At 36.4% G+C, this 27,462-nt stretch overlaps 1 protein-coding gene across 4 annotated transcripts in view; it reads right to left on the reverse strand.

Moving 5' to 3' along the window:
* The window catches only part of PDE10A (phosphodiesterase 10A), a 347,833-nt gene that overhangs the window by 58,464 nt on the left and 261,907 nt on the right, over positions 1-27,462 (reverse strand). For all 4 annotated transcript variants that reach the window (XM_010391640.4, XM_039568839.1, XM_039568837.1 and 1 more), the window contains exons 3-4: positions 12,857-12,885; positions 1,820-1,940 (exon numbers count right to left, since the gene is read on the reverse strand). In XM_010391640.4, the coding sequence (XP_010389942.3) occupies positions 1,820-1,940; positions 12,857-12,885 (150 nt within the window). The remainder of the gene's footprint in view (positions 1-1,819; positions 1,941-12,856; positions 12,886-27,462) is intronic.

A 27,462-nucleotide genomic window follows, 5' to 3' on the forward strand; every position in this document is an offset into this window, starting at 1 on the left:
CTTAGTACAAATATCTACCATTATAAAAGTTATGGTCTTTTGCTGTGTCCCCTAAAACTTCCAAGAGTCTACAAAGCTGGAGGTACTACAGGGTTCTTGCTTTCTCCATTGACATCTACTGCATTCTAAAAGATAATTAGAAACAACTTCTTTATACATCTATACTCCAAAGCCTAATGTTGGTAAATGCAAATTAATTTATGCAATAGAAGTAACATTAAAAAGTGTATTTACAATATAATCCGTCAAATACCATTATAATTTCTATGAGTAAAATAAATGCCATTTGTAAATGTTAAGCTATATTTGTCCTTGCCTTAAGAGAGAAAATCATGGGAAAATGAGGAGTTACAAATACTGCTATAAAAATGTGATTCCAAACAAACTGTTTCTATTTTCTGCACCTACTCCATCTTAAAAATACCGACACGCACTAGAAAGTTTGTAATTTTAGATTTCTACCAGATTCAGATTGTGGTATGAAACAGGGTAAAGTCAAGTTCCTTAAACTCTCAAAAGTTTAGAGTCAACCAACCATCACAACTTACTCTCAAAATCAGAACAGTGTATAAGAGACAATGTTTTTCACCATGCTTTACACAACAGATATTTTTGGATCATGCATCTGTCTTCCCAAAAGTTAATAAATATTCTAGCCAGTAAAAAGACATATCTGGTACATATTGTCTTATGAATGAACTCAGGAGTAGTTTTAGTAGATTTCAGGGGGAAAATTACACTTGTGTGCAAGCAAATCAAACAGCTTTCTTAATTTCTTTGACAAAAGGAAAAAAGTTCCACTGTGTAGTTACTTGCTCATTGTCAACTCTACAACACTGGTAAGAGTTGAGGGCACAGTACTTTGCATTCGGATTTTAAATCCTTCATCTGTAGGACCTAAGTATATTGAGCTACAAGGCAAATGAGTACTGCAAAGGAAGTACCATACAAAACACCCTCCCACCTGCTTTACAAAAGAAAAAAAAAAAGAAAATTGTAAAACATGAGCACTCTGTCTTGTCAATTCTCACTTGCTGTGTATTAACAAATTTGATTTGCTGTAAGTTGGACATCAATATCCAAATAACAGCTTAAGCAAAATCAGTAGAGAAAAGGTCCTTTTAAAGCATCATATACATAAACCAGAACTATTACTCATCATTACAAAATGATGAAGTAGCTGGCATGGTAAAACCTTTCTAAAGAGCTGACTGAAATTTACTGTGACACATCCTATTGAAGTCTGAGTCCATCCACTCTGGCTAAACAGAAGCCAAATTACACTAATTTTGTTATTGAGAGTTTTTTGTTTGTTTTTAATTTTTAATTTTGATCATGTGCAGTATTTTGTTACCACAAAAGATACTTACATAATAAAAAAAAATAGTTAAACAACTGAGTTTAATCTGAGATCACACTGAGGATATGCCTTCTTCCAGTGACATTTCAGTTTTGTTTCAAAAGGAGTTTAAGTATGCAGTGGTATTACCAATAGTTTGTTGTTGGTTTTTTTTGTTTTTTTACTTTCAATATTGAAAGTGAAACACCATCATAACCAGAATATTCTATTGTTTGGTTCATTTAACATGAGACAATAATTTCGCAATTGGATATGCAACTCTCTCCAAAGACGAAATTCACTTAAGTGCAGCCAGGGATTCACTGAGGGACAGAAGGTGAAGTAAGTTCACACCGAGAGAACATCCAATGAGAACATTGTTATCCCTCAATACCTGTCTTTATTAATTAAACCACGTAAGAAATGTGCTGTGCACTGATGCTGAGTAACAGCTTGGAGACATCTGATTCTCTTTCTTACCTATTTTAATGATGCTGCTCAGTTCATACAGAAGCAGTTGGTTATCTCCTCCTGTATCCAGGCGCTGCTCTATGTAGCTGTTTAATTCGTACACTACACCTTGCATATTTGTATCCTGGTACTATGGAAGCAAAGATGAGAAGAACATTTTGGAATAACTCAGATGTATTTTGCAAGTTTTAAACATACAAATTCATTAAAAACAATATGTTAAGATTTCAAGCAGAGCTGTCCTAATCCAGCTGCCTGAAGAACAAGGTCACTCCTAAGCAAGAGGCGCAGCACTCCACTCTCTGTTCCATTAGACATTTGTTCAAAGCACATTGAGAACATCACTGAGCAATTAATTATCACCTAAACTGGGCCAGGGTCATGGAAATTGTCTAAAGAAAATGAGAGAGATGACAATTATAAAGTAAGTAGACTTCAACTCCTTCCTTTTTTGCTCCTAGTCCACCAGGAAAGGAAGAAAGCAACTGCCTTAGCTACCATCTTCCACCTCAGATTCATGTGCCAAATGAACTGTGCCAAGCACCAGGGCTTTCAGGTGGTGGTAGCTCAGGAAGCTCAGCCTTTCAAATACAGAAACAATTAGCATCAACCAAGTGAAGGACAAAAATCACAAGTCAAAACCACACCAGCCACTGTGGCTTCATAGGCATTTGTTTCAACTGATGATGGCAGACACAAATCAAATCTGTTGGCATATTACAAATCAGTTAGGATATTTAGATGGGAGCCATGGGGTGCTGATTGCTGGTATGATGGAACAGCATGACATGGTTAAAATCTCACAGGAAAGGAGATGCAGCCTCCCTTCAGGGGCTCAGCTGCATTTGTTTATCCATTTCCCGAGTTCTGAGGGGCTGATAAAAACAGCACTAAATGCGTATGTGTAGCATGACAGCGTCACGAACAATAATTTCACAGAAAGAAATACTTGGCACTAAGTAAAGATTCATTACCCTGCCCAAAACTGGTAATGTGGTAACTGAAGAAAGTAATATGGTCAATTACTTACTGAACTCCATGATGCAGTAAATTACATTGCTTAAACTAAAAATTAAGCTGGTGATATTTAGACAAATTAATGTTGCTTGAAAGACTAAGGCTTATTCTCTTGCTCATTCATACTTCAGAGCCAAATTTAATATAGATCAGACTAATATAAACTACTATGGAAAAATGCTATAAATGTTCAGAGTACCGCAGTCTACCCCACTACCACTCCCATGTTTATGTGCGTATAGGTAACTCTGCTCAATAGCTTTCTAGATCTTCTCTGTCTGTAAATGTGGGTAAACATCCACATATGATACTTACTGACGGATTAGGCACAAAACTTACACAATATATTTCATGATATAACTTTTATTTCCACTATTATTTTCATGCATACACCACATTATGTCATGAACTCAGAGCATATAAACATATATATATTCAGGGTATATTTTGCTGCTTCATCTCAAAAAAACCCAAAAAGCTCCACAAACAAAAAATCAAAAGTGCTTGCTGGATAATATCAATCCCCAGTTTCTTTAAATTAAGCAGATCTTAATGTTGACTTTAAAATTGCTCCTGAGAATATACAATCTTTGCCATGACCTCTTCTTAATCTATTAATCTGTTGCTCCACATGGACATACTAGAACATTGGACTCCTAGGCTGTCCAAATATTCTCAATGTATAACAAACCTGACACTTCATAATTCTTTCTGTAAAATGATGTGATGATTATACATTTTGACAGCAATGTAAGGTCACACTGCATAAATGCATAAACTGCTGCAAGTCTTGAGTTTACAATACAGCATGCCACCACCACTATTAGCACCATATGGCAGCTGGCAAGCTTCCACTGCCTGCCCTCTGCTGTGTCCCACATTTACTCCTGTATGATTATTATTCACAGGGAGAAAACAATAGCATAGATCCATGCAAGTGGAGCTTTTATACTTACAATATGTAGCCATAAGTAGCCATAAAGCAGGAAAATGGTGAACAAGAGTCTACACTATTCAGACGTGCTAACCCCAGTCTGCAAAAGTATGTGTAGCCACATACCCTAAAGCAACAACAGCTAATCAAGCACACATGCACAAAGCCTTTATCATGTGGAAAAATGCCTTCTCAGAACTTGGAAATGAATACATATCTTTGCCTGCGACTCACAGTCAGGATTTAAATCAAATCTTCAAAGGTTAAAGCGAATACGTTAAGAGAACGCATCATCAAAATGAGCCCACTGGCATAACAGCCCTGGCAGAATAACTACTTTCCCTCTAATCAAGCAGCAGTTCCACATGCACAGTAACTCTATAATAGCTATGTGCCCTTTGTCCTCACCTCTGCGACAGATGCTTGCAGATGTTTTATAAGCAGGGCAAACCACTGCACGCAGCCATCACTGAAAAGATGGCAGCTGTGTAATGCAGGGTGTTGTTACGTGGCACACTTCTGGTACTGACCATCTGTGGACCCACAACTGGCCAGATGAATACAACTTGTCCAGATTCACAATTAAGTAGTTCTACCATTTAGATCAACCATCAACAAAGAATTACTCCGTCATGCAGTGCAATGTTTTTCCTTTTATTACGGTAGAGTGAAAGAGTTTTTTTTAGGTTCTAGGCATTTTAGATTGGATAACCACAAGTATGTTTGGTCAAAAAACCACAATAGTCTTTATGAAACCATGTATTTAAACACTGAATAAGTCATCAGCAAACTCTGGTACAAGCACTACCCAATGTGGTTGCTAACACAGACTTGTGCATATTTGGTGTAAAAGTTACTTTGGGAAAGCAGCTCCTCAAAAAAATTCAACAAACTTGGTGGAAAAGGAGTTTTATTATATATATACACCATTATATGGAGTAAGTACAATTTCTTAATTTGCAATTTAAACATTATTAATACTCATCAACTTTTCCTTAATTCATTCTTCCCATTGCTGATTTCCTTCTATTTAAGATTTGGTGTCTACAAGTATTTTAGTATACTTACTGTAAAATTCTGAATTTCAGTGACATTATGTAAAATAATTCAACTGGACTAAAAACAAGTTTAGCACTACCACACCAGCATCATATTTCTAGTAGCTGTGTATGTTTTAAAGCTATGAAAATGGACTAACAATTAAAAAGGGAAATCATGTTATAAATATTTATATTTAAATCAATAAATATGAAATAAGATTGTTTTTTCAGGATTTATGTAAAAATATTTATACGGCTCTTAGTCTTTAGAATATTGCAGTGCAATAGAAGACAACAACCCATGACAGGTGATTGAAGAATAGTTTTGTGACTTAGAACTAAACAAGCAGGCTAAGAACATAAACTTTAAAGGAGATACTGAAATGCTGTAGAGTGAGATGAATTTTAAGTATTCGTTCACAGAGAAACTAATATTCAAGTACACAATTAAATATCTAAAGTAAAAAAAACCTGAAATGAAGATTAATTTCCGTGCTTTGATGCTCATAGCGCAGCTGTGCTACAGGCATTTTGTGCTTTTGCAGGAAAGAAAAAGCCCTTCTGCTGCAACAAAAAGCCTTCATTAATACAGCAGAGGGTCAACAAGTGACAACATAATCCAGAGGTTGAAATGTTTTCTCTGTAACTCCTTAAAACATCTTATGAATAGCCACAAGAAGAGTAAGTTTCTATGTAACACTTACTCCCTACTACAGAGCTCTTTTTCCAGAGCAACAAATGCCTGGTTCTGCAACAGAACCTGGTCCTTTTGTAGGTCTCAAAGTGTATGACCCTATCACAGACTAGAGTTAGAATAAACAAGTAGCCCAAATTCCATTTAATGTGGAGAGGCATAGCCAAATGTACTTTGGGGGTGCAGAAATTCAACAGATGAGGAGAAGGAAAAAACCCAAACCAACCAAACTCAAATGTCCTCGTAAAACTGTGCCATCCCAGGCTTCCCTTATTTCATTTGCTATGCCACAGGAGCCAGGAGGTGAGGGGCAATGCCTGACTCTCAGCACTGTGCAGGCTGCCTGGATGGAGTGAACAGTAAGAGCCTCAGCAGGGCTGGGTGGCCCGATGCTACGTGTTGTATCCAGTGCCACCAATTGCATCCAGCTTCAAGGCACTCTAGGAGTGTCACAGGGGGCCATACCACGGACAGATGGAGGCGCACTTGAAACTGAGGACATGTATTTAATCCAAGACATGTAAGCAGGACAAAAAGAAAAGAAAAAACAAAAAAAGAACCCAAACAAACAGAAACACCTGAAACAAACAAAAAAAGCCCACCAAAAGCACAAAAACACAAACAAACCAACCAACTACAAAAGAACTAAAACAGCTTCAAAAACTAACAACAAAAAACACTTTGTGAGATCAAAATTACATTCTTAGGAAAGAAAAAATGAACTCAGCTGTCCAGGTAAGAAGGAATTCCTGGACCAGGATTAGGATCTGTTGGGGCAAATAGAGGTTCTTATAAGGAACCTCAGTTCTTGAACAGTGTGAAATCACTAAGACTAAAGGATTTACGTAGGCCAAGGACATTGTACATAGACACAGGAGTTTAAAACACCTACTCTCTATCTGGTTACACCACTTAGTATTTTAGATAACCAACTTCTTCAAACCACGTAAATTAAACTGTCAATGGCAGCATCAAAACTTGCAGATAATAAATTCAAGTAATTCTGTGCAACATTTTACACAAAAGAATGTCCTGAGGCAGGGACTGGATTTCACCCAAGGTTCTTCAGTCATCTTTTTAAAACTGACAGCTCCTCTCTTCTCTATTAGCACACTACAGAACATAGGCAGCTGCTGAACCGAAAATGACCAAAATTTCCTCATAAACTTCCAGCCAACACAAGTTTTCTTTCCTATAAAACTATAGTCTTGGCAACAAGAGTAATCAGGGAAAGAATTTAAAGAAAAAACTAAGAAAACCTTCCAAACAGAAAAAGAACATTTGTTTGAAGTCTTAATGTCTGAATTAACATTTGATTGAGATGTCAGTCTAAAATATTTCATGCTAGCTATTTTCATACTTGACCAGAAGTATAAAAAGACTGGTCTTACATACCTAAGTTCTCAATGCCATTGATGCTTGCATCATAAAAATGATTTTCCAACAGCAACACTTCTGTACTTCTTAAAAAAAAAGAACTGTTGCCACAAAAAGAAGTAAATAAACTAAAATATTTGATGCCTTTTGCTGAAATAGATCAGCTTTCCCTTCTCTCAGGTAACATTATGAAAAATCCCATATGCACAGTTACTATCCTGATTTAAGAGATTTGCTCTATATAATTTTCCAGCTGCATCCATAAATTATCTTCTGGAAAGATAATCAATACTCAATTACTCGTATCTTTTCTAAAGAAATACTATATGTCCTTTAAGAATTTTGGCACTATTACTTTATTTGCCCACACAATAAGTAGCTTTTTAAACTGAAGAATATTCTTTTGTGTTTCTGGTTTTTTTTCTTCCTCACAAAAGAATGCATAACTAGAAAGGAACATATTGGTGGCTACATTCAGCCCCTTAAAGGGAAAGGCAGCCTTGTAAGAGACATTTATTTTAAAAGTACCTAAAATCTTCATTCCATGTGTCACTACACTTTACCACAATGAGTATTCAGACATCTAGTGTAGAAAAAAAGAAGGCCAGACTTGTAAGTACCACAATAGTCACCTACTTCTTTAAATGCAAGAAATTATTTTATTTTAGTTATAGTAGTGTTATTGCCCTTCTGATGGCCAGTGGGTATAAAGAAAGAAATAGCTGCAGGGGGAAGAAAAAAAAATCCAACCTATTTAATTAAATTGATGCTAAAATTTATTCAGGTCATTTTTATGTGTAGTGAGGTAGGTTGTGCATGTGTTTGCCATGTATGTTTATGTGTACTGCTACCTTTTCTAGGCCTGGTACTTTCACTGGCTGCAATATTTTGCATTGTTTATCTGCACTGATGTTTATCTGGAACATTACTAGTTCCCATCTTGCATGGAAACTGGTGTTTGTTATTTTGGGGCACAGATAAGCACGAGATAACTACACTCTAATAAAAGTGAAAACACATGTAAACTGCACATTTGAAGAAACAAAAATATGGATCTTGACTTCATTTAAAAAAATCATTAAAAACCACAAAACCCCAAACCCTACAAAAGGGTAATCAAACTGCTTGTTTCACGGTGGAAATGCTGAGCCAAAGGATGTGAAATCCTTGGACTGGAGAAAGTGGTAAGCAATCTTACCGTGCAGAGATGGCTTTCAGAGGAGCAATGAACTTGGAGAGGAAACTCAAAAAAAAATGAGAAGAGGTAGCTGGGCTTGGCTGGAGTAACCAGTTTTCATTAAACTTGGACACTGGAAAGCAAGCAACTCTAAAGAGCAGTCTTAGCTGAGGTGATTAATTTTAATGCTTGTACATAGCCTCAGAGAAAACTGCTCCTACACGCATTTGTCTGACGTATGTTCTTCTTGTTTTGACTGGAGAGGACATGGGTTAGAACTTGCATGGTAAATAAAGTTTAACACTGCAGCACCATACACAGGTATTTATGAATTTTTTCTTCACCCATCAAACACCTTCACAACAAAAGGAAAGAAGGGAAAATACGAGATGATGTTTGGCAGCACAGGCCCTATTATGATGAAAACCAGCTCTCTTACTCTGCACAGAAAGGACTCACTAGTTTTGAAGGCACACATTTCCCAGCCCTTTTATGTAGCTGATTTCCAAGCCTCAGAGAGATGGTGAACACCTTTCCTAGAAGAAGTTTCTTGCCCCATAACACCCACTCATTGACATCCATTCTAACCTTCCCATCAGCTCCTTCCCTGTTACCAAATGGTAACACTGAAGTAAATTGCTTCACAATAGGAAAAATACATCATAAAGAGCAAAGGCTTCACTTATGAGAAAAGAACGTTATGATTACATAGAAGCAACCATATAATCTGTTATTAACTGTAAGGCTCATAAAATTTCATTAATATCTCAATTATATCACCTCACAAGATTATATAATAAAACAGCATAATGAGCTTCAGTTTAACTTGACAGGGCTGAATACTGCTCCTCTTTTTAAAAAGCTTTTTATAAAATGACATTCCCTCCTAATACTTGACTTGCAAGCACTCTAAAACACCATGTACAAAATTAAAAATAAACTTCTTCATTTTCCTACCACTGTTGCTTATCACTACCACAGGATTCACAAGGTTTTCTTTTTAAAGAAGTCAGCTTATACAAGCATCTTCTCGTGACAATAGGTGCAATGTCATTTGCAACACTTCTAAAGGCTAAATATATATTTATATATATATTTATATTTGTTCTAGTTCCCTCAACTTTTGGATTAATTTGCTCTCATTTCCTGGGACAGCATGAAAACATTTAAATCCATCTTTAATAAGGAGATACTACAAGGAATGAGTTTGCTTTGCCAATGTGTCATAAAGAGCCCAAACCTTTACTATCAGTTGCACAGTGAAGATGCGCGCAATTACTGCAACTATTTACTGAAAACACACTTGCTAATTCTGTGACTGGCAGTGACATACTGTGCTGGGTGCTGGCTGGTGCCAAGGCAGCTGCCAAAAGGCTGCAAGTCCAAAAAGGGGAAAGGAGAGGATTAAAGTATCAGTCCTGTTTCCAAGAATAAAGTACTGTAAATGAGCAAGTCACTTGCTAGGTAATTATTTTCTGGTGTTTATATGGTAAACTTCTGCAAAGTGAATTGCTGTTGGCATTGCCAGAGTTTACAAAGCAAAGGTACTTGCCAAAAGGCAGCCTCACTGGAAGTATTGTTCAAGTAAACATGGAATGGAAAGTTATTAAGCAAAATGAACAGCTAATTTTGCCATGATCATATCAGGAACATTGAGTATTTTCATTTAAACTTCAGAATCTGAGGTACAAAAGAGCACACAGTGATCACGGGAAACTTAGCAGCACGTAGAACAGAATCCTGGCTATAGTTCATGAAGGAATGGGGTTATTTTTGCCAACTGAAAAGAATAACATGTCTCCAAAGCACACTGTTTTCACTGATGCTGTAAAAGAACTACATCTTTAGTCTACATGTACGAGAATACATATGCACTTAGTGCTTGAACTCACACTCCCCTATTTTCGTTTCTTTTGCAGATGAAACAGCAAAAGAACAAAGTACTCAGCTTAAGTTTTGTTCATCCAAGTAGTTCAATAGTTGGTTTTCTTTCTGAAATCCCTCTGCCCAGAAAACCACTTATGTAGCTAGGATGGATGGGATCAGCCAACACACAGCTGCACAATAAGTCAGCAGAAGAAACTCAGCATTTCCAAGGATTTTCCCAATGCTACATCATGTGAAAAGGAGATTCTGTCCCCAGTTACATATATTTCATAAACACTGGAAACTAGTACTCAGAAAAAAGTTCACAGGTTCACTGGTCACAGATGATCATGAGGTATTTTGTAACCAGAGCTGTTCTTATGCCAAAAGCAGTCTACAGGAATCAGAAAATCTTTCCCCTCCATCTCCCATCAGATGTTAGGTCAGGCCAAATAAGGAAATCTTTACATATAATTTCTGGACACCAAAATATGGACAAAATTGCCTTTAGGAGACCAGAATTAAAAATAATAAAATTTTAAAAGTTTCTTTTCTATTCTACAATTCTCAAAATTTAAAGTATGTGGAAGTTTTCTCCTGTCTTCTCCTCCTTTCTCCTCTTCCTTCTTTCAAAACTTGAAATGAAGGGCCAACAGCCAAGTTTTTTGCTTTATTTCAATTTTCTACTAAAAAGCTAAAAATGATAATATATTCAAAATACAGTTTCTATACAACAGGAATTCAGAACTTCTATTTCGAAATTTCTTAAATTTTCACTGTGAAATTGCAACAGAAAACCCTTGAAAATACTGAAATTTCCTTCCAACAATTAAAGATTTTTTTCAGTATATTCCTACCCTGTTTTCTAGTTAACATGGTATTTTTAAGCAATCAGTGATTTAATTCTGCAATAAATTTCCTTTCACTAACCTTAATTTTTCCTTCCCTATGATACAAGCTGCTTCTTGCAGATGTTTTCAGGAATTAAAAATGTAACACTTAATGACTTCAAAAATCATAATTTTTCAGTCATCATGAACATGTCTTTTTGTCTGAAAAGCATTACTCATGTACAGAACTTTCCTAATTTAAATTATAATTTATGTTCATATTTTAATTAAACTGGTATCTGTTTTAGCTGCTGCTGAAGAAAGAGGATGTGTTACAATGGTCTACATTATTATGTATGGCATTATTCAAAAATATAACAAACAAACCTGTTGATTTGTAGCATGGTGTGTTACTGAGTACCTTCAAGTACTTTACTTTAAAAAAAGCCAAACCAAATAGCAGTGCAACACAGTATACATACCAAGTGCACAATGATTAATGGCTAAAAAAACAAGGGAGAAAATGTTTACTAAAGAACATCTGAAGTATCATCTGCACCCTACTGATTCCAGGGCTTCAAGTGACAGCCCATCCATCTTTAGGAAACTCTAAGCCACTAGATATGACTTTGAGGGGCTGAGATGGCTGCAACCAGTCTGAGAGACACAGGGTGTGACTGGCAAGGCAGACTTGGGGAGTTCAGGGTTTCAGAACTTGCTTTCTTTGCCCTAAGTAGCTCAGATGAGGTAATCAAGATATATTCTGCAAATCCGTTTTACAGAGTTTTAGGTAAATGTTAATCTACTAAATTAATGACAATTAAAAGAAACTTTCCCGCATGCATAATTAGAGCTTCTGAGATTTTTCGGCAGATCATTAGTTATTTTGAAATCAAAACAATATATAAAGATATTCTACGAACAATAATTCTAGGTTACACCAAAATGTATTCACTGTCGTAACAGTAGCATATTAAGGGATGAACAAAAACAATGTTGAAAATTAATGAATTACTAAAACACACTAATTTTCAACAAAATTCTCAACACCCTTACAAATCCATGGTACATCATGTGTATGGAAAACATCTGCTTGAGTAAACTCATTTTAGACAACATTTAATTTCTTTTTTGTATGTATGAGGTGAAATTCAGTTCCCCCTTATCCCAGCCCTCTGCTCAGAGTTACAAAACTGAGGTTTCCACTACTAGCCTTAGTTCTCCACTCCTTCCACACTCTAGCATTTTCCAAAGGACTTCTACTGAGAGAAAGACCACCCAGACAGTTTTTGCAGTCTTTCAACCTGCCCTGTTTTTAATATGTGTCTGACACTACTGTGCTTCTCCTGAGAACATGAAATAGTTTATGCAAGATATTCAAGAAGTTTAGAAAACAGAATGATTCCACCTCAGAAAGCAGTAAGGGTGCCCCCTTCTTATGGGGTCCCTCAGGATGACTGGACCCATCTGGGGGCAACAGATTGTCCTGTACTGATCTTTTCTCATTCACAGAAAAGACACTCATTCCTAACAGATCCCTGTAATTAGTCCTCAATCATGGAACAATATTCTGTAGGACACAGTGTCAATAAGATGTAAGGCTAGGGCTGGTTATCTGTTACTGAATATGTTTTTTTTAGGATTTTACATTACATTTCATGCAGAACACTGCAAAATATTTTAAATTAGAGAATTGAACTCATCGTACCATAGCACATCTCAAAAGGGAGTTATTAAATAGGGCATTTTTCTTCCCTTTTTATGCTTGCCATCTATTGAGGCAGTTGCACTGATTAAAGTCTGATGTTATGTTCAAAGTCCCATGAATTTCCTGGTTTCCATGAAGTACCATTTTAAAACTGGATCATGAAAATAGCACTGGGATAACTCTAAATGCAAAATACCCTTCAATTTATTTACAGGCAATCAAGTGTTCCTAATACTTATTTTCCTTATTAACTCTTCTCTAGACAGCCTGTACAGCAATTTTTCTCTGGAGATCCACTATAACCAGGGAATAGAGTTAAATCTTGATCAGAGTCTGTGGAAAAAATCATTTTAAATGAGCAGTGGGACACTTCTTTTTAGAGGGGATAGAGAGCAGCACTTACCCTGCTGACTTCTTTAGGAGCCATTTCATCTAAAAAGAAACAAACCAAAAAATTAGGCACACTAGGAAGTTTCTAGGCTGAATGAAGAACAAGATAACAAACTTCAAACAATTTTTCACATATGTACAAAACTTTTCTAACATGGTTCCATAAAGCGATTGAAATATCCTGAGACTGGCTTGCATTTACAATCTTTTAAAAACTTCTAAAGCTAACAATCAATTGAAATTAGGACGATGTATTTAGGAATTCTATCCTGACTTAATAAGAATACAAAATTTCATACATATCAGAATTCAGAGGGAAGCTGGCACAGGCCAGCAAAACACTACACTTATATTCCAGTTCAGTAAGGCTCTTGATAGTACTGCATAGTCTGAGAATTAAACACCTTTGCTACCAAATATATGCCACCAATATCCTACAGGGAAGCTAGTGAGCAGCCTTATTCAGAACCTCCTGTTCTGAATATCAAAGATGCTAGTCCTGTCGACTTCTTTGGATGTGAAAAAAATGTCTTGTAGCCATAAGAAAAGAAGAATATCACTGATGTGATCTGGCATAACATGTTAAAATAGATTACGAGATTTTATTTTATATATACACAAAATATAATGTTTTGTCCTTTCAAATGCAAACAGACTTTCATGGATTTTTGGTAAATTTAATACATATAAATAAACACAGGTACAATATCAGAGCACCAGCTAAAATACTTAGTATTTCTGAAAATGATGGGAAAACAGCTATACAGCAAGAACACAACTGCCACAGGAGAAGTTTCCAACTTTCAGTTTAACCACACCAAAAGTAGCTTAAGCACACATTTACAAACCTCCAGTTGGTTAGTTGTTTCTGAAAACATGAAGAGAACTATTTGTAACTTTTTATTTGCTCTTATGGATCAAATTACTATACTTCAGAAATTAAAATTAAGTCAGGAAATAGATTTAATCTCACAGAAAATACCATATGTTTATGTTTGCCAAAGGCTCTTCATATATTGACATTTAACATGAACTTTTAAACAATAAAGGCAGAAAAAACCCCACATTTTCTAGAAAACATATTTAATACACAATTTCTGGTGAAAGAATTCTCTATAGCAATACAGATTTCCCCTCAAAATGGAGTGATGCCAAGGAAAACAATATATTTCACAACAATGAGTAAGTATTAGTCTCCTCTTAACCCCAGACAAATGATATGCAGCTATTTTACACATGCAGAACACAGACATAAACTTAACTCAGCTCTTTAAGGCAGTTCTGTTGCTTGCAATGCAATGTGTAACACATGCTCTGCCACATTCAGTGATGTTATCTTCCTGAACCAGACAAATCTACATACCAGTTACAAGAACAGCCAGAGCTATGCTCAAAATCCATCTCCCCTGCTACCTGATTTCTGACATTGAGCAACAGGAAATGTGAACAGCAGAAAACAGAGTGATGACATGACAATTTCCTTGGAGTAAAATCTCAGTTTTCAGCAACCAATGGATTAAACATTTCTTGAATCAGTGTTGATACTTTTCTGTTTAAAGGATGGGGTTTTCTTCCTCACACTTTTGTGGGGTAGGAGGGGTGTTAGATTTTGTTTGGCTGGTTATTAAACCGGAGTCACCAGTCTTCAGCATTCTCAAAATTCTATTAGCTCCACAGTTCAAACACATAATACGAGAAAAACTATTTTATTTTGAATCTGTGCACTATGTATTTCATCTGATGCCCTCTATTCACCTTATTTATGGAGCCTGTGATGCTACAGATCTCTCAAGCAAGTCCTTCTCTGCTTCATACCCCATCTAAACCTCTCCTGGTTTGAGAAGACTGGTCTGGTTTGCTGCAGGTAACTCTCACCACTTCTACTTCCTCTGTCCCACTGCATCTTGCTGGAATGGGAAGTCCAGAATTACAGGCAATTCTGCAGCTCAGGAGAACACAACTAGGACTTACAGAATGACACAGGGATAATTTAGGGAGTTTCTCTCTATTTGAAAGGAATAATACCTAACATTTTACTTGTTTCTTGATAGTTACTAAACACTAGGCTAACATTTTCAAACATTTATATTCTGTAATACTGATATCACTCACTCAAATTTATAACTAAGACCCCTCTACTGTATGTGTAAAATTACTTTCCCCATATAAAGTAGTCAGCATTTATCAGAATTAACTTTGCCACCTGTTTTGTCTCTCACTCAGTACCTTTAGTACCCTGGATAACTCTACCCAAAAAAAAAAAAATTAAAGTTTTATCTTCTTATCTTCCAAATTAACTTCAACCCTGCATCCTCTTACCCAAGTGATGTATATATTTAAAAACATGGGTAAATCACACTAGCAATCTCCCTCTACTGGAACAAAATCAATGTATTGTAACATTTTGTCGCAGGTTGGGTTTGTAACCAGGCAGAATGCTAACCTATGACACATATTGAACATAAATAACTACCATCACAATTCTATTCCATCACACCATTGTAAGACATAACTGCCACTGCAATTTCAGCTAAACTACCTATACAATTCTAATTAAAAACTGCACAGTACACTACAGATATGCGTAATAATCATTATAGTAATTAAAGACAGCATCCATCTGGGAAAGCTTCCATACTAAACCCAGTCAAATAAGATAGGAAGAAGCAGAAAGAAAGAAAAGGAACAGACAGAAAAAAAATCCACAGAAGTTTGTTGTTCAGCACAGTATAAATGAGGCTAGGTTTATTTGGCTTGGGGTTCTTTTTGTTGGGGTGTGTGTGAAGAGGTGTTAAATTGTGTAACTGTTCATTTAATGGGAAAAAATTGCATTTCATTCTGCACATTAAAAAAAAAAATCCCATTTCTTACTTGGAGTTTTATGCATGCATTTAAAAAGAACAAAACAAAACAAAGGCCAATAGGCTTTTGACAATTGCAAGATGCTAAACCGGAGTAGTCACAAAGAAAACTTTAATACAAAGCAAGTTTTCAACATCTCAGACATGAAATTTTGAGGCATTTACCATGGAAGCAATAATTCTAATGCCCAGTTAGTTTTATCATAGGAACTCTTCTGGAAAAACAGCATTGACTTTCTCCCTGGTCTCATGCTGTTCTTTTTTCTGTGTAGTTAAATATTACTGCTGGTACACTATTGTTGATGACAGCAAACAAATGCTCAGGATTAATTCTGTTTATGAAATTCCAGATAGCTCTACAGTCACAGTTTCCTAAGGAGTGTTTTCCCACACAGTAGATATCAGATTGACCTAATAATTTTTCTTTTGAAAATTTGCTTTAGGCTTCAGATAATAAGACACAAGTTGTTTGTAATGTTATTAGACCAGCATAGATATATTTGTTGCCTTTTTTTCCCTTGAAAAGTGTCATACACCTATAGATCAATACAAATTCCACATAAGTTTGTGTAGACTGATCTCACCACCCTGAAATAAAGTTTACCAGGTTTAATTTATCTCTGTGGTAGAATGGCATTGGTCAGATGAAATTGGTCAGTCTATTTTAATTGCAATTTGCATTCTTGTTTTAGACTTCTTGAATCCGGCAGCTCATGTGTCCACTGCATTTGTAAGATCTTTCAAAGACACCTCAGCTGAGGGTGAGTTTCCTAAAGCAGTAACTATCACACATATGCAACAGAAATTTCAAGCCATCACTCAAAAATGTTCTTGCTTCTTAATGCACAATCTCATTAAGAGCACCTGAACAGCTCTCCTGATTTTCAACTGCCTGGATTTATTTCACAGTTCAGAAGCACTCATAGTGTTACTTCACAGAAAACTAACAGACAGTTAGTTTAAACATAGACATAGACATTGAAAGGGAATATTCATTAGATTGATCACTGGTGGCACATTGTGTTTCCTTCCCTGAAGCAGGACAAAATATGAATTCTAGCTATTTTACATGAACAATAAGATCTACATTTTTAAGTTCCTGAAAAAGGATGCTCAGTTCTTCCTCTTCTTAAGTAACATACATCAGATAATAAATAAGGCCCAAACCAAGACTTCACTGCAGATGGTAAGCAGAGAAACATATTGTCTCCCGGGTGTCCGAAAATTTTAATTCACTCCTTTGCATATAAGCGAACAGGGCACTACACACAATAGGATTCAGGAGACTATGCATTTGACTTCATTAGACATACCTAAATCTGGTAAATTTGGAACCTTATTATTTTCTATGGTCTTAGCCCGCACTAAACTGATGAAAGGAACAGAGCAATTTTGCAGGATGGCTTATCCTGGCCAGAAAGCTTCCAAAAGGCATCTTCTGAAAGTATCACCAGTCCTTGTGAGAACAGAAAGGCATGAGGAAGATCCAGGTTTTGCTTCAGTTTCCAAAACTGCTTAGTTGTATAAAACATACTGACAGTAGCTCCACAGGTATACATCCATGATCATAAAAATCCTCCATTATACAATGCATGTGGCAATTTAGACTAATCTAAGCAGAGCATTTCCACAAAATTACGATTAAAAAAATTGGTTTATAATTAACATAGACACACCTTCTAACTTCTATTTACATAGCAGGAAGATGGGTGTACTCCCAAACTTCTGGAATATCTACCCCACATCTTCTAAAGGTTTCATAACATTCTGTAGAAGTCTCTCAAGTTTAATACACCTCAGCAAAAACCATGTTGGAACCTGGGCTCTGACCATCAGGAAGAAACTTAATAGTTTCCAGCAGTAAATATGCTTTATCAAGAAAGTCTATGATTGTGTTTAATGGTAATTAGCAGATGACTTCATATCCTATTCAACATGGCTGTTGAATGACAAGAGTGTTAAACTGGTTAGCTCATCCACCTTATCAGTCAACAAGGTGCAATCACCATTGTTTATTACCAGAATGCAGTCACAAAACAATGGGCTGAAGAGTGTGTAAAACAATTTATCATTTTTTCACACCAGTTTACAGTTGCACCTTTTTGCCTACATCTACCGCTTTTCTCATCTGACACAAAATTCTACCGGGTTTTCACTTGATTTTTTCCCATTTTTTTTTTTTTTCCCCAGAAGTCCTGGCTGCCAAGCATAAGGTATCCTAAGAGTTTACTGCAATCAATGCATCTAAGAAAGAGCATTATCACTAATAATCTGTCCTCTCACTTTTGAATAGAGCTGTTCCTTTACTTTTGAATATTTTTCAAATACCAAATTCAAACTTCAAAATTGAAGTTTTATTGTGTTCAGCAGGTGTTTACAAAGAGAAGAAAAAGATGACATTGCCGTTGGCTCAAATACTACTTAGATATATACCTTAAGCAATTCCATTAAAATCAATAGAACTGCTACAGCATACATTGGAAATCAGAAATGCTTTTATGTATTAAATATCATGGCATTTCTGTTATGTATAGTGATTCAGGGCTGAAGGAGATGATTAAAAGAGAACACTGCTGGAAGCAGGTCCTACAAAGCTCTAACAACCTGAGTAAGCCCCACTGGATCTTGTCCATTGCGAGACATTTTGATATTTTAAAAACATGCATACCTGTTGGACCCTGCTGGGCCTCTTGAGTTTGGCTTGTTTATTCCTAGACCATGAATACCTCTTCTCAACTGATAAGATGCCTGGAGAACTTTAAGGAAAGACACTTCCTGCTTTCTCAACACCTATATACAGCCCACACTCCACTCTGAGCCTAATGAGGCAAGCGATGGCATCACACAGCTCAGTGCCATGATGTTCCCATCCCTGGCATGGAGCAAGGCTTCCAAGGCTTGTTGGCCCAAGCAAACCAAGAAATTTCAGCAGGTTGTCAGCTTCTGGAGCAGGAAATACTGCATATGGCTCAGTGACAGCAAGAGAACATAATAATGTTATACATGTTAGGAAGAATGTAATCTTTCACTTACCCTGGGGAAACAGAGCATCAGATACCAACATTTTTAGTAAACTTTTTGCTTTTAATTATTTATATTTCATTCTCATCCCTGCCTTTTTGATCACTTTATTCTCACCTCCTTCTGTTTAGAAACATTAAAGATTTTTTTTTAGGGAAAAACATGTCCACGTAATAAAATTGTAATTTACTGGACTCTTAAGAAGTTGTTCAAAATTTTCAGATTCCAGTGTTTATCGCTATAGAGAATCAAAAGTAGAACAAGAAGCTTTGCAGCCTGCCTGATTTTCTACTATCTACACCTCTGACTACATTGAAAACAAATGTCATGTTACTGAACTTTGCAGCAAAATCCTCAGAATTTGCACAAAAATCAAGACAGAGCAGTTTTCTTCTCTTTAGAACAGCTGACAAAAGAAACAAAAGAAAACACCCCAGAGGAAAAGTTTGCTAACGTCAACAAGGGTAAGGGATCATTAGAGCTTGAGATGATGGGTTACCACATGGGAGGGTGCAGTGATCCAGTGTGAAACATATTTATGTCAGGGGAATCATCTCAATCCCTCTGAAGAAACCATACTGTAACTACAACATAGGTGCATTTGTATTAGAGATGTATTTTATTTACTTTACTCTGTAGATTGAAAACCAAGAAACTGAAAAAAATGTTTAAATTAATCAGGAAAAAAACCTGAAGAAGAAAAAGAGGGACTAAAATTTACAAATTAAGCCTTTTTGCTTTTAGGATATTTCAGCTGATTTGTTAGTAATCATAATCAAGCTCTCAGTGACTGAGTTGAATATTACAGAATAATGAGGTGCAGATAATTCATGACTTTGGAGTCTTTGAAAAATGACATGTTATACTAACATGATGAACAGATTGAAACCAAGAGAAGATTGAACTATTTACTACTTATCAGTACCACCACTGTGAGTAAAACATTTTGCTTGCAATGAGAAGACTGTCAAAAAAAAAAAAACAAAAAAAAAAAAAAACCCTTCAGGGAGTGGAAAGGAACAGAATATGTAACTACAAAATTATAGACAGTTCTCCATGAACGATAATGACAGCACCTTATGAGTTTCTGAACTAGTCATTTTTATTCTAAAAAGATTTTGTAATGACAGATAATTATAATTCACAGTAATTATACAAGAAAAAAAAATTTAAAAATTATCTTTTTGGCTGCTCTACAACAACAACAAAAAAATCCAAGACATTGTGGAGTTCAGTATTCTTCAACTGACATTTGAACAAATGCAAAATTTTAACTCTCTCTAGTAGCAGGTGCAGTATTAAAAATGTTAGGCCAGATTTAGAAAAGTTTTCAGGCAGGGATACATCCACTATGATTTCCAAAAAATCTCCGTAGCAGTCTGGCAACCAATTCCTTGAAATGAAAGGAAGTTACATACCCCAATGATGAGTAGGTATGTTGATTTACCACTGCTCATGTGAGAACGGTCATTCACTAAGTTGTAGAGACTCAGCCACTTGTGAAGCTCTAAGATTATATTAAGGTTATGTGAAATAATTGAGGAAGGTTATAATACTGAGAAGTGAGCTTACTAGAAAACAAGATAAAAATGTGACAAATACCAGTTGTCCCTGGCTGAAAACAAGAATGTTCCCAATGAAGCTCTGTTTATATAGCTCTGACCGGTCTTGTGTAACCTCGAGGACACACTGTAACAGCCAACATCAGACACTTCAGCACCAGAACACATTACAAAGTCACAGCACTTAGCAGTCCACATGCATCGTGAGACATGGTCATTAAATAGCTTGGCACATCAGCATCCAGGTTGTCCTTTGACCCAGACTGGTTCTCCGAGAGGTTCCACAAAAATTGACAGGCAGAACCCAGTCCTCAGTGCACTGATGATTTTCTCATTTCTGAGTATGCCTACCAGCACATCCTCATGCTCCACTATGCCATCACATCTACTGCATACCAACTTTCAGTACAGAAACTTCGACACAGGCTTCAAACAGAGGGCTGGCTGTACTATCAGGCACTGATGATTGTCCCATCATAAGAATCTAGCTCCTTGAATCATTCAGCCATAAGAAAGGGAGGTAAATCACAGTATCTCTGTAATTAGGAACATGTGAAAGACTTGGGGACAGAAATCATCCCATCCTTAGAGGCTGCAAGGCAAATGTGCCTCAGACACACATTCACACAGAGAAGAGATCACACTGGAAATTTCAGAAGGAATTCTCTACTCACAGCTCGCCTGATAGATGTCAAAAAAAAAAAAAAAGAAATGTCCAAAGGAAAACTGTAAATTCAGATCTACAAGCTCTACAAGCTTAGAGTAAATGAAGAACTGGATGTGTTCATGCAAGACAAAATTACTTTGATGTGCATTTTTTATTTAACTAACAAAATCCAATGCAGATGGTAAATTAATTGAAATACTTAATAAGAAATCAGGAAATACATAAAGAAATCAGCTGGAAAGCTAATAAACTATATCTAACACAGCAGTAAGAGAAAGTGGAAGTACCACTTCTGTCGTTGGAATAAAGGGAGCCAGAGCCAACCGTACCTCTTCAACACAGCTGAAGTTGCCACCTGCTGGGATAAGGAGCTGTGTCTATCTCCCAAATTGTCAATCTAAGAGAACTACTAATGATCACACACTGAGAGCCTGCAACCAAGCGAGAAATCTATTCCTGCAAGTATGAAAAGGGTAATTCATAATCTAAGTCCCTTCTCACCATGCCTTCAAAATAGTTTTGAAACAGTCATGATTGAGGAATCTCATAATTTGCCAGTTACAGCACCATTCTTCCCAACTTTCTTCATCAGGCCTGCCACAGAGTTCTGTCAACACCAACACGAGTTTCTTACGTAAGCAAGCGTCACACAACTACTTGGATGAGGAATTTGGAAAAACAACCCCGTGACACAACCGCTTCTTAGACACTTCTTTATCTACTACATCTACCTAATTCAGAAACACTAGAGCTGTGTTATTTAACCCATTTGAGTCTGACATCTACTCAGATGGTGGCATATGTACACGGCCACTCAATTTTCACATGCATCACTAATTCCCCCAGGAGCTACTGGGGGACCTGACCTTTTCTAGACACCAGGCCACTAGTTTTGACAACTAATTGCAGGAGTGAGATTAAGTCATCAAACAGTACACCAAAGAGAACAGCCTAATAACTACATAAGAAGTTGGTGGTTCAAAAGACAAACATTAACATAATTAAATAAAGCAAGACTGAAAGCAGAAAGAAGAGCCAAAGAAAAGACTTTCAAAACAGTTTCAAAAGGAGGATGTGCAGGGAGAGAGGGACAGAGGTGCCAGGATGAGCAAGCAGCTTGGACAGAGACATCAGATGCTACCAGCGGTGATGTGCTTTACTGACCTCTCTAGGATTATTTTACTTTCTGCCACGATAGAAAACCAGATCCAGTAAAAAGAAAAAAATACTGTTTATTACAGATCAAAAAAAAACCCAAACTGCATCTAAAGAAAATCAGTCACAAAGTAAGATTTGAACAAAAAAAATTGTTATTGTTTGCAATATTGTTCCCTGCTACTGTTAGTGAAAAAATAATGCTAGAAACTTAAATCTTAAGCTTTAAAAATACAGCTGTCAAGAAAAAATAAAAAAAGGTAGTTGCTTCAGAGTGCTTTGCCATTTTCCATCAAGTGAACAGATGGCATTATTAAAATTCTAGTAGAATGAAGTATTTATAAGTTCATTAGACAACACTAACTATGCAAAAAAAGACAGCAATATTGCAAATAAAGCTGCTGGATTCAAAATAGCATAAAAGTACACATAAGGGTTATAAAATCATATTTATGAGTTAATATACAAAAACAAATATGCCAAATGAAACAAAAGCACAAAAGAAATGCAGAAAAAGCTCTATAAAACAGTAATTTATTTTCCAGGGTCACTTCCAAGTTACTCCATGCATTCTGAGCCTGAATTCTATAAAAAGGACTTCAAGTTTGACAGTGTCTAAGACAGCTGAAAGGGAAAAAGCCTGTTACATTTCCTTTTCTTTAAATGCATATATAAAATTTATACTATGATGTACAATAAGTAAGAATGAAATTGCTCCAGAAATAATCCACACAGAAATGTAATCTTATTCTCTGAGGTGATGTTCTTAGAAAATAAACAAAAGGCCAGCCAAATGCATCTAGCACATAGGTCGGTGCTTTTAAATGCTGTCCCACACTGACTAATTTGATACCTGAGGTGCTTTATCTGCTCTTCTCTTCACCACTTTGAATTATTAGCCTACACTGAATTCACTTTGGAATCACTGATTTGTAATTGCCTTACTTTCTATTGTCTTTCTTCCAGGCATAGCAATGTCTCGACTTGGTAAAGTGGTGTCTGTTAGGATTCTAATTAACTTGAATAAGATGCAAATTCCTGTCACCTTCAAAATGTGCCAAAATAGATTTCCTATAAAAAGAGATATCTAACAAACTGAAAATTCAGCTTTCACTCCAAATTAATATATATCAGTTCCCATATGTGCAGATTTATTCAAAAGCACACCACTTATCTGTGCAACTTTTATTAGTACAATCTGTGTTAATGTTTAACTCCTTTAAGCACCCTGTCCTCTCTGCGCATATTTTATGCAGTCTAACACGTAATTCTTGGAAAGTCTTTTCTTTGATACCTACATGGAAAATGATTCAAAGAGGGATGTGTACAATTTCAAAGCAGGAATCTTTCTCCAGAATTTAAAGAATTGTGTGGCACTTTTCTTTTGAGGGATCCATTAGCACAGGAGAACATCGATCTGTTGGAGTGAGTCCAGAGAAGGGCCACCAAGTTGAGTGGAGGGATGGAGCACCTCTCGTACAAGGAAAGAAAATTGGCATTTTTTTCAGTCTGGAAAAGAGAAGACTTTGGGGTTATGTAATTACGGCCTTCCAGTACCTGAAGGGAGCCTACAAGAAAGATGGAGAGAGACTGTTTACAAGAGCACATAGTGACAGGACAAGGGGGAATGGGTTTGAAATGAGAGTAGGTTTAGATTTGACATTACAAAGAAACTCTTTACTGAGAGGCTTATGAGGCACTGGAACAAGCTACCTTGATAAATTGAGGATGTCCCATCTGTGGAAGTATTCAAGGCCAGACTGGAGGGAGCTCTGTGCAACCTGGTCTAGTGGAAGGTGTCCCTGCCCACAGCAGGGGGCTTGGAACTAGATGATCTTTAAGGTCACTTCCAAGCCAAACCATTCTGTGATTCTATTACCTAAACCATACCCAGTGTTTTGTCAATGCTTGTCTATTACTTAATCAGATACAACCGATGCCATCTCAGATTAGAATATTTGAAACTGTCTCTTCCTGAAGGGATGAACCTATCTAGAAAGGAATGGCAAGGTGCAGGTCCACACCAGCAGAAACCAATTTAAGCCTGAACTACCACCTCTGTGCTCTCCCCACTGCCTTGGGGCAGCTTACAGCCGCAGCAGTGAGCTGTAGGTCTAATCTACAATTACATAAGCAAAATGACCAATGCCTGGGAAAGGCTAGATATACACACCCAGGGATGGAAGCTGAGGGCAGGCAGTGCAGGCTTAAATCAACCAGAGTTATTTCCTAGGAACAAGAAGGTTCTGGCACAACTGAACACGGCTTGAGCAGACAGGATTCATTGGCATCTCAGTTTCCTAATGACTGGACTATTCAAGGTGGTTGGTGCCAACTAAAGGAGCCTGAGGTTCTGAAGACTCTCAAGGAGGCATTGAAAGTTCTCTTTGCTAAGATGATTGGTACTTTTTTTTTTTAACATAACACGTTCATTCATATGTAATAGCTTAATAAAACAAAATGCAATTATGGCTTCCTTCAGGCTGGAGACATGGACACATCATCTTTAGTAAAATGTAGCAGTTGCAGAGATGTCTAGATTTAATGGGTTCTTCCATTCTAAGAACATGATGATCTACATCAACATTCATTTCTAGTTATTAGTTTCCTGTAGCACAGGACTGGAATGAATAAGAAGCTTTAATATGTGTAGAGCACGTGGAGAAAGGTTTATGTAAGAATTCACACTATTCTCTTCAAATCTTGAAATACTTCTTAACAATCAAGACAAACACTGCTAAGTCATACCACTGAGTATACTCTTTCTTTTGGTCAATCCTGCATCTAAATGATTTAGGATTGATTGTTTAGATGATAATATTTTAGGAACAGTTAAAGAGGAAGGTGATAAGATTGAAAATTATCTTTAGGCTCCTAATTCAAATAATATTTGAATTATTTAGCCATATCTCAAGTAGAAAACAAGCACGGAGAGAAACTTGCTTTGACAGCACAATGACATTTGCTAATCTTGTTCTAAAAGATGTCTGTGATTCCAGTAACTTATTTACACTGTATTATTGCCTTTAATACTTTCTTTTTCCATTACTATTCCAGATATACTGGAGGAATGCAAACCTACTCCCTAATTTACTTTTGTTTGCTTGCCGACTGTAGTACAGCAATGAAATTGGATAAGGTGTGCCTATGATATCAATGACAGGGTGCAAATGCATTCAGTTCCAAGAAAAACCCATTGCTAGAGACTACAATTTTTTCAAAGACACTTTAGGAAAAAAAAAAAGCATCTATTACGTTTCAGTTTTGTCTGGGGAGAAATGTGACCTACATGGCTAGAGAAAATTTATTCCTATGAATATCTAATACAAAAGATTACCATGAAATAAAAAACTATGGCACTATGCTATAAATGGGTGGATGCACCCTACTGTGCAGTAGAAGGTAGAAAATAATGGCTGGCTTTCCAGCAGAAAGGTTTGGCAGTCAGCCATTGGTGCAGACTGGGTTCTGTTCCCAAAGATACATTCGCTCTGGCAACATAGTGGGAGGTGGTTTAGAGTGTAAAAATTAAGGAAAATAGTCTTTCAATATAGTATAAGCTGGTGAATGCTATTCATATTCATATTGTACATAATTTGATCCACAGAAAACACAGCAAAATAATTATTCAAAAAGAATTATTTTAATGACGGAATCCTGTGTTCTCCTACTTAATATCACTTTGTAATTATGAAAACAAGCAAAAAATATGTATTGAATACTTTAAAAGTTCTCATTTGAAATATTATCAGTCACTAGACTTATTTTTTGTTCCATACATAATTTAGCAAGTGTCCTTTAATTTGATGCATAAGAGGATTTCCCACAAACATAAAACAAGTATATAACTACATCCATTCCTTTAGAAACTTCAGGGTGTTGGTTTAAGCTGACAGCTAATATTAATATAAACAGGACTTATTACTTAAATTGCAACTTGTTATATCCCAGAAATTAGGTTTTCTTTAAGCCCAAAGAAACCCAGGCTCTGTAGCATCCCACTTCACGGAAATCAAAATCAGCAAGAAAATGCAATAGAACAAATATTCCATATTTATTTGCATCTGTGGGGTGCTAATTAATGAAAAGGGTGAATGTCTCAGCCTGCCACCACCAATAGATTATACAATCCACTCCTCCTTCTCATTGCCTACATGCATCTACTCCTGTTTCTGTCCTTTTCTCATCTGTCCTGTGCTTCCCCTAAGGCCTCTCCTTTCAATACATAAGGGAAAGGAAGAAACCACTTGGTAAAGCCACTTCATATTCCAATCTTTACTGGGAGTGTAGCCAAGGATGTTTACAAAAAGCACGAGTGGGATAAGCAGGTAAACTGTTTTCTAAGCTTCTCTACTGACAGAGCAGCTCAGTTTTTCATGTATTATGCCATAGTATCTTTGAAACACTAATATTCAGTGCAGTAATTTTCCAGTAAATGTTAAAAATAGTAGCGAAAAATTTGTAAGATTCTGAATTTGTTCAAGGACTCCAAAAGAGAAGGATTTATAAGCAAGTTAGGAGGGTTCTTCAGATATGAGTTCAGTATGAAAGGCAGGAGCAAATACTTAGGTACTTACAATTTTTTTAACCTATTCTTTGCATACAGTAACTCTTTGGACAGTTACTGAGACTTCTTTAGATGTGTTTTAGGAGCAAAACAAGAGCTTTGTATCAACTCAAAGAAAGGCACCACTGTTCAGCATGTATTTTTCTGCAGCATTTCAACTGGTCATAAGGAATTCCAGGTATCTTTTCTATGAAAAAATACATTCTGCATTTGTATTAACCCAGGTTTAACTATTACAATTAATGAAATGAACTGGAGATTTGTGATTTTTTTTTTTCCTGTGTATATAGATGCCAGTATCTGGAACTCAACATATATTTTGTGCAACCACCAAAAGGAAAATTTGCAAAGATTAAAAGATATCAAATGAAATACGTTTAACTAAATACAATCCCTTGCAACTAATCTGAGGTACTTTCAAAGCAGAGGTCAGACTGAGATAACAGGATTACTGAGAGGTCAGAACAGAAGTTCAATACTTTCTCTAGATTCCTAATCTGTTTCTTCGAGGAAACACAAGAGTTACCAAGCCATTTTCCACTGATTCCTCCTCTAGGCTTGGATCCTGGACATGTTATAAAAACATCTTCAAAACCCAAGGTGATATCTGATGCAAATGTCCGAAAAGAGGTCCTGGTAAGAATGAAGAAATGCCTGTCCTTCTTTTACTTTATTCTCCTTATTAAGACATGTGAGCTTGTCACTTACCACAGCAAAGGTTTTCATTAACCTTTTGAGACACACAAATGAAGCCTCAAGGTTGTGAAAACTGTCAGGCCAGGAGCT

This window comes from Corvus cornix, chromosome 3 (assembly GCF_000738735.6).
Source record: "Corvus cornix cornix isolate S_Up_H32 chromosome 3, ASM73873v5, whole genome shotgun sequence".
NCBI lineage: Eukaryota > Metazoa > Chordata > Aves > Passeriformes > Corvidae > Corvus > Corvus cornix.